The sequence below is a fragment of the Typha angustifolia genome, chromosome 11 (assembly GCF_048772165.1).
Source record: "Typha angustifolia cultivar Huaian chromosome 11, ASM4877216v1, whole genome shotgun sequence".
NCBI lineage: Eukaryota > Viridiplantae > Streptophyta > Magnoliopsida > Poales > Typhaceae > Typha > Typha angustifolia.
This window is the reverse complement of record NC_133249.1, coordinates 8,304,320-8,316,874: the sequence shown is the minus strand read 5'-3', so window position 1 is coordinate 8,316,874 and position 12,555 is coordinate 8,304,320. Positions and strand designations below refer to the sequence as shown.

Genomic DNA, 12,555 nt, shown 5'->3' with positions numbered 1-12,555 from the left:
GGATCGCCTTCTTCCTCCCATAAGAAGCACTAAAAGGTTGATTTATAGGTTGCAGATGGACCACCCCTTGCCACATGTCGGCACCCGGCAACAATCCTTGGCTAAGGTTACTAGCTATTAGGAGGACCTCCTATATGAAAACAGTGATTAGTGATAGCTTTTAATCCAAAAAGTCTTATCTGTATTTCTAAGATAGAAAAAAGAAAGCTTATTTGGTTGTTATTGCACTAATGGATTGCTTCATTGTTCATCTAATAAAGCAAAACTACTGAAAGAAATGCACATCAAAACTCCAGCTTAAAAGGAAAAGTACCTGAAGAGTTGATTGTTGAAATAAAATGGTGAAAGAAGCTTTTAATATTTCCACGAGATTGTTGCCACACGATTCTCTTGTTGCAGGTTCCCATATGTTAGCAAGAGTTATCCTAGGTAGGAAATTCGGCCTACAAAAATATGGTTTAACAATCGAAGAGAATGACAAGTTATAGATGAATCATGTTATGCATGTAAAAGCTCATTGCAGAATAAATTACATTACTTGCAAGCACACAAAAAAGGCCTAAATATGCTTTCAAATGTATTTCTATTGTTAAAAAAAATGACAATAATATGGAGAAAATCCATTCTATCATGTGAGATATCTGATAATTTGAATACTTCAATAAAGGCATTTTTCTAACAAGAAACTGGTTACTTAGGCCTTGTTTGATTTGAAGTTAAGCCCGAACTTAATTGGCTAGTCTCATTTCTTAGTCTTAATTTAAGTACATTGAATTAAGTTAAGAAAATATAATATTTGGTTGTAAAATAGGCTAAAGTGTAACTACTACGTAATATGAAAAGGTATTAATTTCAGAGGAAAATAAACAATATTTATTATTATTTATCAATAAAAATATTATTGATTTTGCTGATAAAATTTAATATTATTATTTTATCAATAATAAAAGTTTTAAATTATTGCTTTGCATGACATGTACTCAATTTTCCTTAAAAATAATTATTTTTCCCTTTTTCAAGTCATATGAAGGTAATAATTACCCTATTTCAAATCTTATTTCATTTATCTCTAATTTCCCTCCAAATTTTTTTTAAAACTTACTAAATCTACAGATATTGAACATCATAATCCTAATGAAACAAATGAGGAGGATGTATATTCTTCCTTATCTAGTCGTGCAATTCCTTCAAATCAAGTAATATCTGAATTCTTGTATACATATTTGTAACAAATCGTTATATTTTATTTTAATTGGCTAATAACACATTGTACTACAATTTCGTCTATAAAAAAGGAAGAGTTTTCAACATAACAACTCAAGGAAAGTAAGTCATTATGTAAACTTTCTCTCATATGTACGACATTGCATATATGTTATCTATGATTCTTATTTTATTCATGAGTGTGGTAAATGTCAATTTTTTTATAGGGTGGAAAATAAGTTCAATTGTTATTTATTAGAAAATCTCATCGTCTAGTAGTAAAAAAAAATTTATTTAGCAAGGAACCAGATACGATCATAGGTGGAGAAATGTTAGGACCAAAGTTCGAAAAATCAAAATCGGGATCGGCCTTTTGAGAAAATGATATGTATCAACTGGATCGGCCATATTGGTCGCCTGGATCAGATCGGACTTTTTAATTACATAAACTTCTAATTATTATTTAAAATTATTGGAAACTTCTAAAAATTTAGAAAAAGGTTACCAAAAATAAGAGAAATAAAGAAAAAAATTATGGTGCAATAAAAATAAGAAGAAAAGATTAGAAAGAGAGTGGAGAAAAACTAAACTAAAGAAAGAAAAACCATAATGCAATGAAGAAGAAGATGAAGAAAAAAATAGAAGAAAAAAGAAGAGAGTGAAAGAAATGAAAAAAACTGAGAGAAATAAAGATATAAATTAAAAAATTATATACCGAAGTTTACCGAAGTTAGATCTACGTCGCCAAAGTTCGTTAGAACTAGATTTCTCTGTAAGAGAAACAATAGTTATATAGTAAGGAGAGAAAAAGAGAAAGAAAGAGAGAAAGAGATAGGGAGAGAGGGTGAGGGGAAAGAGTGAAAGAGAAAAAGAGAGAGAGTTCGGATTGAGCCTAGATCAAAATCGGATCCAAATCGGGAGGTCTATGTTGAAGCAGCAATTGTGGCCAATGAGAACTTAATTCGCACTATAGGAACTTCAAAAAAAATGGGTGATGATGTAGGATAAACAACTGCTTGGCCATCATATCTAGTATATGGTAGTTACTTGTTTTACATATCCTTTAATTGAATAAGTTTTTTTATCTACAAATTTGCAACTAATTATATGTCATATTTTTCCTATAAATTAAACAAACGGGTAAATGAAGTAGAGTAATGTCGTAGATCTCAAGCTTTTGGTTTTCTATTATGTATTAAATATATATATATATATATATATCTTCTTTGTGAAGACAATATTGTTATATTTCTATTTAAAGTGAATTGCAATCATGAAATATTAACTAGTTAAGAGGATATATTTTTTCTATATTGGACATATACGTCTTCTTTTGATAGTTAATTTCTCATTCCTTTGAATATTATGTTGATCTAGCAAGTTATTTGATGTATTATTTGTTCATCCTACTAATATCTTTATTTTTAGAATTTAAAAAAGTTTCAAATATTGTTCTAGAGTATCTATACGCTGGCCAAGCAACATATGCTGATATTTCTATATGTCGGCACATAAACCTTCTACGACATATAAACATGATGTGAAAAATATTTTTGCTAACATTTAATAAACATCGCACAAGCAATATTTGTCAGTGTATCTAAATGTTAAAATAAAAACCTTTTGTAGAATATAAATCTATTGATTAAAGTTATGCTTCTAACTTTTTGTAAATGCTAGTACATATATTTTGCCTGGCGTGTATCTAAATGCCAACACAACTTTTTCTTCTAGCATTTATAAATGTTGGCTATCCAATTTAAACTAATTTAATTAATTGACAGTAAAATTATTAACTGGCGTTTATAATTGTTGGCTAAATTATTTTTGTCGGCGACCATTTCTGCTGGCTAACATAATTATTGTGGCATTTAAACTGCCAGAACATGTTTTACCGCCGATGTGTATAAGCACTAAGAAAGAGCTTTTGCCTAGCATTGACAATTAAACGCTGGCAAAAACCTGTACGGTTCAGGGTTTACATGGCATTTGCATATACACCGATAAAACTTTCATTCTTGCATTTAAATAGTTTGTTGACAGCATATAAAAACTCTAGCAAAAATCTATCTTGTCGTAGTGACTAGATTGATCAATGTCTTGTTGCAATTGCATGATAGGAAAAAATATTAAAATTAACTTGGAAAGGGCCACCTTGAATATAAAAGTGAAAACCACCTTGACGTGGGCATTCAAGAAAATTTTTACTCATCGTGGCTTCACAAAGTGAAGAAAACGAAGTAGAAAGGATAAAAACTTTTGAAAATATATATATATGTATTACATGAAGCATGTTTTAAAAAAATTAAAAGAAAGGGTTACCTTACCTTATAAATGTGAAAGTCACTATTATATATCTAAATTATTTTCATGCATATGTTATGTGTTGGCTTGATTTCTAAATTGATCATATATATTAACATATTAGTACATGATATGATCTTTTTTGAATTTAATACTTAAATCATGCATAATATGAACGTATTTGATCTCCGGATGCTTCGATTGATTTTGACGTCTCTAATCAGAGTTTAATATGCTTCTATTTGACTAAAACATCTTTGATTAAATTTGGAAAATATGAAATTGACGAAATTGGAAAGTTTGAAAAATCATGTAATGGATTTTAATTAATCATTGACTTATGTGTTAAGGTTTAGAGTTTATTGGATATCTTTTTGATAGTTTTGCTTGGGAGAGTCCGTTGAATATATTTTACACTCAGCTTTGCATATGTTTAAACTGAACACTATGGCTTTAGAAAATCAATCTGAGGAATTGATTGTTTTATCATTTTGTCGAATTGATTTTGCCTTACACAATTGCGTGTCATGGGTATGTTTTTGTATTTGATCTTCACAGGAATATTTTAGATCTAAAATAAGAAGAATGTCTTGATCATATGAAAATTGTATTGGGTTGAAAAATTGTTTAGGAAGTGTTTTGTCATAAAATTGCCAAGGGAGAAATTGTTAGTGCAATTGCATGTAATGGTAAGTTCATGGACATAAAACATTTTGAAAAATAATATAAATTATAAAAATAATGTATCATCAAGTCACACTTATAAGAAGTGAATGTGTGAAGAGAATTAAAAACATAAGAATTCAATTAAAAAAAACTCAATTTCAGTCTTTGCTACAGTAAAATCACGCATTGCTATTGTGCGGGGCACACCATCGCATAGTTTGCACAAAAATCACTTTGAAACTTAAGTTCGGTGAACAAGCTGAGAACTTAAGAAAAATTCTATATCACTTTCAAACTTGGATTTTTCTTGTGAGATTAACAAATTTATAAATTTCTTTCACAATATTGTTAGTACTAATCACTTCTCTCTTGATGACAATTTAAATTTGATGCTTCGTCAATTATTTATTACAATGAATTAGCAGTTCACTAAACAAATGAATTAGTATAAATATACTCTTAGACCTAAAGTGTTGTCTCCTAAAATTTCAAATGTGGCTTGTTGTTGTACACTTGTACAAATATTTTATTTGATTCTTGGGCCTCTCTTCCAATTACGTAGTGTCCATGACCATGACAATATTTATTATTTAGTTATTTCCTAAACTACTATCCAATGAAGGCCATGCTGGTGGCACGTGCCGTGCCGTGCCGTGACGTGCCACCATCAGCACAGCATAAGGTGTGCCAATGGCACGTGCCGTGTCGTGCCACCATTGGCATGACACAAGGCATGCCAATGGCACACGTTTAACATATTTTTAATAAAAACTTTGGGATAGAGAGGTTAAGTTTAAATATATGTATTAAAACCTATATTGTAGTATTTTATCTTAAAATTATTTATGTAAATGACCTATTTTATTAAAGATAAAGTAATGGTCAAATATAAATATTATTCAATACATAACACATAATATAATTGAATATAATCATTAAAACTAATTTTAATGATTGAGCACTCCATAATATGATTGAATACTTCTTAATATAACTAAACACATAATAACATTCAACACATAATATTAACTAATAATAATTCAATAATTAAAACTAATATCTAGTTAAACTTAAAATGACCAAAAAGATCAAAGACTTTATTTGATAATGATTTGATGAAAATAGGAAAAAAAAAATTTTAAAAAAAAAAGACTCCACATTGGCACGAGAGTGTGCTACTAGCACACTTTGTGCTAGGTGCCATGCCATCACCGACACGGTCATCCTTGCTATTACCTTTGTTTTGTCATGTGTACTTAGAAAAGGATCAAAGGAGGTCACCCAACTCTCATTCAAAAATGTTCTCCGTAGGTACTATCTAGCAATATTGTTGTCATGTCTTTAATGACTGAGTGAGACCCAAGCATTATCTTACTATCTTAAGAGGATATTGTTATTCTTTCTTTTTCTCTTCCACAACTCATACTTCTGAAAGATTAAATAAAGTACTACAGGCAAAACAGGAAAAGAGAGTCAATACAAGAATGATAACAACAGAGAGTATGTCAGCACTAACCTCAAATAAGCTTCCAAATAATTCTTCTCCGTATCATGAGTAACTGATGCTTCAGGTAATGAAGGAACCAATCCAGTCCATGTTAGCAATTTCCTTATAAGTCGACCTCGGGGTCCAACAGGTGACAGAAGTCCTTCATAAAGAGAGACTGCCTTTTGTGCAGCAATCCAAATAGGAAGGTCTTTCTCTGCTACTTGATCAGACCCAAGCGGACCCTCAGAAGTCCTCTCTTTGTAGTACAATGAACTCTCTGGAAAATATTGCTCTTTAAGCCAACGCTTCATCTTCTCGATCCAGATTTGCAAATCTGGCACCCCAGTTGAGCTTTTTAATGCCTGACATGAACTAAATAATTATGTCTGATTAGCTGAACATGACCAAACACCATCTTAGATTAATCAGATAATGGATACACTGAACATGATAGGTATCACATGTTCAGCTACTGCACCACTTTCACCATGTAAATGACAAAACTATGCAGACAATATTAAGCTTCAGCTCAGACTTAGAAAATAACAACTAAAGAATATGATATGCTATGTATGGAATTGATGGATGCAACACCACTCAACTAGGAAGACTATGAGAAAAGAAAAGGAAATTTTCAAGGAACATTTAAGAGTTTGACTAGAATTGAACTATAAAAGAAACTTAAATTAAATGAACAAAGAGCACACAAAAGTCAAAAGGGCATAGACCCGTCTGGGTTTGGTGTGGGACTCCAAGGAGTATTAAAGACAAGGTGGGAGAAATATAAGGCAATCCTTGCAGCCTTGTAGGTAGTTTAGCCACACTTATAGTTATAGGTAATGAGGTGTTGCCCCACTATTATAAGCAGAGAGGAGAGCGCAAAGAGAAGAGAAGAAAGGAAAAGAAAAGACAAAGAAAGAGCTATGACCTCCCATTGTTTGTCTTGATTTTATTTTTAAGTTAAATTTGATCTTTCTCTATGTTTTGATGGTGTCTAAGATAACTTCTCAATTTATTTTTCTTTGGTTTCGAGAAGTCATTTATTTTCATTTTCAAATCCATATCAGTATCAGTACGGACTGTCATGCTCAAGTAAAATTTTCTACATTACTCTCAAGGAATTTGGTTCTCTCAATAGGATGGCCATGCCACAAGGAAGGCCCATGCTAACCACTGGCTATGCCGCAAGAGAGGGAGAGAAAAAGAGGGAGACTGCTCACCTTCACTCTTTGACCTCATCGTCACTACTCGCCGCAAACCCAAATTCTCAACTTAAGTTTTTATTCAACCCGACCTAACCAAACCCACTCTAGCCCTTCTTCCTCCTTGAGCTAGGGCATCCGCATTGGATGCAATCAACACCTTGATCAGCAAGCTCAAGCATGCGAATGATGGGCAACAATGAGGTTGGCGGCGACAAAAAGCTCGACGGTGGTTGATGGCGAATAGATTGCTGCTAGAAGGGGTGTCATGCTGCACTCCTCCTGCCATGTGCCAATTCGTGCCGGTCAGCACGACCATCGTTGTCTCTCACAAGGTTTATAGTTTAAGGTACTATATGCATCGACTTGCAAAACCAATGCCATCAAGGTACGGCATGAGAATAATTTTTTATTGCAATATTAATGGTTGTCAATTTTGTTTATCAACAAAATTCGCTCACTTCCTTTTGGTTGCTGAGAATTGAGAATATCGAAGAGATATGAAAGGTAAAGATAAGATCAAGAAGTTATGAGATTCCCTGTTTCTTAGAATCTTAATTGTTTCTAGTTAATTACATGTCAAGGAAAACACATTTGTTTCATATTAGATTAAGTAATTATCATTATTTAGAAATTATGGAACTTAATAATGGAAAGATTTGGTAAAAAGATTATTTATTCCTTAAACCAGTTATAATCCTCTTTCTATTCGAACTAGTCGAATCCAAAACACACTATTCACAGGCACGACAAGATTTATACTATGCTTAACATGAGAATTAAATTGAGTATTTATCCCTAAAAGAGTTAAAATTTATCCAAAGTAAAAATATTGTCCTTCACCCCTTCATTTTCTATTTAAAGGTGACCAACAGGAAGAGATAAAGATAATTGATAAACTTTTTATGCGAACCAAACTCAATTTAAAGAGTTCGGCCTCATTTACTTTAGAAATAAGATCAATTCTAGAATAGGTATTTATTTTTGTTATTCCCAAAATGAGGTCTTTATTATAGGAATAACTATTCTTATATTCACTTGTATTTTAGATATAATCAGAGATGGTGAATTGAAAAATAAATGAGGTAAATATACTTATTGATAGGTGTTGATTGTGTAATTTAAAGTGAAGGTATCACAATGGTCTTATTACATTCTAAGAATAAATATTTGAAGGTGCATTTATTTGTTAACTATGCATTTATGCATTTCTCTCTTTTAAACAGATTTGGAGGTCGTTGACAATCCAGTTCCAAATGTTGTACAAATAGACATGCAGATACTATATAAATGAAAATAAGAATTACGTATTTATCTCTTTTAAGCAAATTTGAAGGTATGATAATCCAACTAATACATATTTGATTCATAAAGAGAAGTGTGAATGAAGACTGAAAATAATTTTTTGTCATTGTCTTCTCAATTTATTACACTAGACTAAAAATATTTTTAGTTTTGTTACTCCACAGATTGGTTTGTTTGATTGGAGCTGGGCTATTATATGCAAGTTGAAAAGGATAAGGAAAGTCTTGGTTTAGTATACCAATTCATTTTGTATTCATTTTTTAAAGTGTTTGGAGAAAACAATTTGAGATGTTTGTATTGAATTCTATTTAAATTTTCAAACTATTTAATGCAATTGTCATTTTTTTTATGAATTAGTAACAATGTAAATCAAAATGGTGAATTATTGTAATGTAATACAGAAACAAATAGGTAGTATAATAGCATTGTTTGCTGGCTTAGACTCTTTTACTTGTCTTATGTTTGTGAGCTTACCAGGCAATTTGCGGGCTTAATCATGAAGAACTCACAAATTGTGTTCCATTTGCGGGCTTAATTGCAGATATTGTGTTCTGCTTGTGGGCTTAATAGTCAAGCATTGTGTTCTATTTGCGGGCTTAATTGCAAGAACTGTGTTATGTTTGCAGGCTTAATCGTAAGACCATTTAAGCGCTTAATAGTTAAGCATTGTGTTCTATTTGCGGGCTTAATCGCAAGCATTGTGATCCGTTTGCAGATTTACTAATCAAGCATTGTGTTCCATTTATAGGCTTGATTGCAAGAACTGTGTTCCATTTGCAAGCTTAATCACAAGAACTGTGTTCCATTTGCGGGCTTAATCGTAAGCATTGTGATCCGTTTACGAGCTTAATAGTCAAGTATTGTGTTCCATTTGCGGGCTTAATCGCAAAAACTATATTCTATTTGCAAGCTTAATCGCAAGAACTATATTCTATTTGCGGGCTTAATCGCAAGAATTGTATTCAATTTGTGGGATTAATCGCAAGCATTGTATTTCGTTTGCGGACTTAATAGTCAAGCAATTGTGTTTTGTTTACAAGTTTAATCGCAAGAAGTATATTCAGTTTGCGAGCTTAATCGTAAACATTGTAATCCATTTGCGGGCTTAATAGTCAAGCATTGTGTTCCATTTGCAGGCTTAATCGTAAGACGTGTTCAATTTGCGAACATGATTTGCGGGTATAATAGTCGAGCATCAATCTGTTTGCGGACGATTTGTGGGCTTAATAGTGGAGCATTGATCCATTTGCGAGCTTAATCCCTCCTAGTGTTTTGCAGACTTGATTTGCAAGCTTAATAGTCAAGCATTGATCCGTTTGCGAGCTTAATCTCTCCTAGTGTATTCAGTCTGCGGACTTAATTTGCAACCTTAATAGCCAAGCATTGTTCCATTTGCAAGCTTAATCGCAAGATTTGTGTTTAGTTTGCGGGCTTAATAGTCAATAGCTGTGTTCCATATGCGAACTTACAACAAGGTCATTGCGAGGTTAAAGCTGCATGCACGCACTCTTTACTACATAATGCAGAGATAAGGCTGGTCAGCGCTTAAATAAGATGCAAGGCAGCAAATCTATTGAAATATTCACTTAAGTCAGAAAATTGCTATTATAGACACCATATAAGCATGCAAATAATTTAAAAATTACATTTAAGCCCACAAATGGCTATTATAGATACCACACAATATTCATAAATTATAATAATGTCTACCATCATTACATGAAAAGGATAATTTTGTCCATTAAATTTACATCTTATCCATTTCTCTCCAAAACCAATATTCTTTTTACTTTTTCACATCACATGATAAATAATAAATATACTCTTAACCTAGTTCAAAACCAAACACCAAATTACCTTAAATTAGTTTAAGGTACCCAAATCAAAACTAAGAAATGAGACTAACTAACCGGATTTGGGGCTTAGTCTCAAACCAAACAGGGCCTTACTGCCTTACTTTAAAAGCGACTAAATTCACACTCAATCATAAACTACTAGGTTTTGTGGAAAGATCTGAAAACTTTCTCATAAAATTTCTGGCATAACAATGTCCTGTCTCCAAACTAATTGTGGTCAAATGTAGTAATCCTTTTACTCCATTCATTTATATTTCATGGCATCATATAAAATTATAAATCCTCCATGAACAAAAGCATTAATAAAAATAAATTGAATAAGTAGTGAAAGGTAATCAAACCTATGCTATTCAAAAGTTCAAACTAAGCCTAAACATGAACTTTTTCTTTGGAAGCAAGTATGAACATTAATTTGCAACCTTGGAACACCAGAGAGCATGCGTTTTCCTGTTACATTAAGATAAAACAAGCTATCTCATTGCGAGGAATTAGTCACACAAACAAATTTGCAATATAGATCATTGTATGCTGAGGTATTCCTTAAGCAATCTGGAGTTCTTCAACTACAGCATGGTTTGCATATACACAAACAGCTACAGACCAACCCTCAACAAAAGAGTACCTAATTCAATTGCAAATTGGCCTCCAACTCATCACTACTGATTTTGATGCAAAGTCTGCCAAATTTGATGCATAAAAGTAATGACCATCTAAAGGAAGAAGATGCTGAAAGCTGTGGATTGCTTTAGTAATGTTTGCGATAGCCAAAATATGTGAATAACAAACATCAAGCTACATGATGCATGAACATGACATCTACATTAGGCAACCCAGCAGAATAACATTAACTTTCTGAAGGAATATCACATTGAAGTGTCAAAAGAGATTTCTTCCAACTGACCTGATTAAGCCATTCACCAATATTCTTTAAAGGCTTAGAAAGACTAAAGAAGATACTCTGCAAGAGCTTTGACTGCAGATAATCAAGTTTTTCAACTATAAGCAAGCCCTTCTGTCTCTCAGTTGCATATCCACGCCTGTATTCGTTGAAATAATCAGATTCACCCAGAGATGATGAAATCATAATTGTTGGAAAGTGGAATTATTAAATTTTCCCATCTAAGTGAAATAGACATTGAGATAAAGCTCAGATGCATCACCTAAAAATTATTGCTTTGGACTCAGATGCCTTTTTCCAGTCAACATAAATTGGCAGTGTCAATAGATAGTCACTATTTAAGGCATAAGTCAACAGTAAATCCCGTTCTGATAGTTCTTCAAATTGAGCATCATGAAGAAGTTTCATGAAAGAACGCTGAAAACTAGTTGCAAAAGCAACTCTGCATAGTATCACAAATCATGAGCTAGTTATGAATAATTAGTCAACATCAATAAAGAATGCAATAGCAATAGCCAACTTATTTTGCGTAAGAATGAGATAGCATGAAAGGTTAGAAAAGGGTCACTAGCAGTTTAATAGCAACACATCTCAGAAGGGAAAAAACACCATCTCAAGAAAACAAACACATTTGACATCCTCGTTTATTAAAACCTTTGTGAAGATATAAGAAATTCAAAAAAAAAATTACAAAAGCATATGGGGAATACAAGAAAAACAGGAAAAGATGGAAAACTTCACATAGATTGATGAAAATATAGTATTAATAGTTGTTGTCATGTTGTAACATTTCGGAAATAGATATGTGTAGCATCTCTCAGACATTTGATTAAGTGATGGAGACAAGATAGTGGATCATATTTTAAGCTTCTCAGGTCAAGAGGCAAGAGAGACTGAGCAAAACAAAGTGAAACCCTGGATGGCACCTTTCCTTTATACAAAATCCTCTATAGGTCGGGTGTAGCATGTTTCTTCTTATTATCAAGGTTTACTTACTACATTGCACTGATCTAAAAGCCTCGGCATAATAAGTGATGTGGCCTAGGGACGAGGAAATATGCCGATACGGAAAAAGATAATGATCTACCTAGATCCACCGCCAAGGAGAAAAGATTGGCCTCTATGAATCTCTTCATCTACCTCCAAGTACCATTTTCATACTTGCATAGCTAAATAGATAAAGATATAAAATAACCCACCAAGGCGTAAGAGAAAGAAATTCAAATCCACATAAATTGTGGGGAACAAATGAAGCATAGAATCTACTACAAAATACAGACGAAAATATAATTTCTCAAATTTTTATCCTTTTCTTCGGAGATAAATGTGGAACCCTCCACGAATATATTATTTCTTAAATTTTCATCATTTCTCTTCCTTTCAGAATTCTCATCAGCCATGTATATACGGATGAGAAGATTACATCAAATCACAATTGATCTTATTCAGATTTTTTCTAATCTAAATATAACTAAATTATGACTCTTTTAACTTAAAAAGTAATTAGATCCTATCAAACTTACCTCAAAACAAACTAAAAATCAAATCTCCTAGATTTTAAGGAGTGTTGATAAAATTTGGCACTCTAAAATCAAATCTAATTTTTTAGATAAAAATACATTTAAAATAGAA

The 12,555-nt window shown here is 32.3% G+C and overlaps 1 protein-coding gene across 2 annotated transcripts in view; it reads right to left on the bottom strand.

The window, feature by feature from the left end:
* LOC140769926 (uncharacterized) overlaps positions 1–12,555 on the bottom strand; it is a 54,700-nt gene that overhangs the window by 33,838 nt on the left and 8,307 nt on the right. For both annotated transcript variants that reach the window (XM_073110831.1, XM_073110830.1), the window contains 4 exons: positions 11,186–11,365; positions 10,927–11,062; positions 5,690–6,024; positions 314–443 (listed from right to left, as the gene is read on the bottom strand). In XM_073110831.1, coding sequence (XP_072966932.1) covers positions 314–443; positions 5,690–6,024; positions 10,927–11,062; positions 11,186–11,365 — 781 coding nt within the window. The remainder of the gene's footprint in view (positions 1–313; positions 444–5,689; positions 6,025–10,926; positions 11,063–11,185; positions 11,366–12,555) is intronic.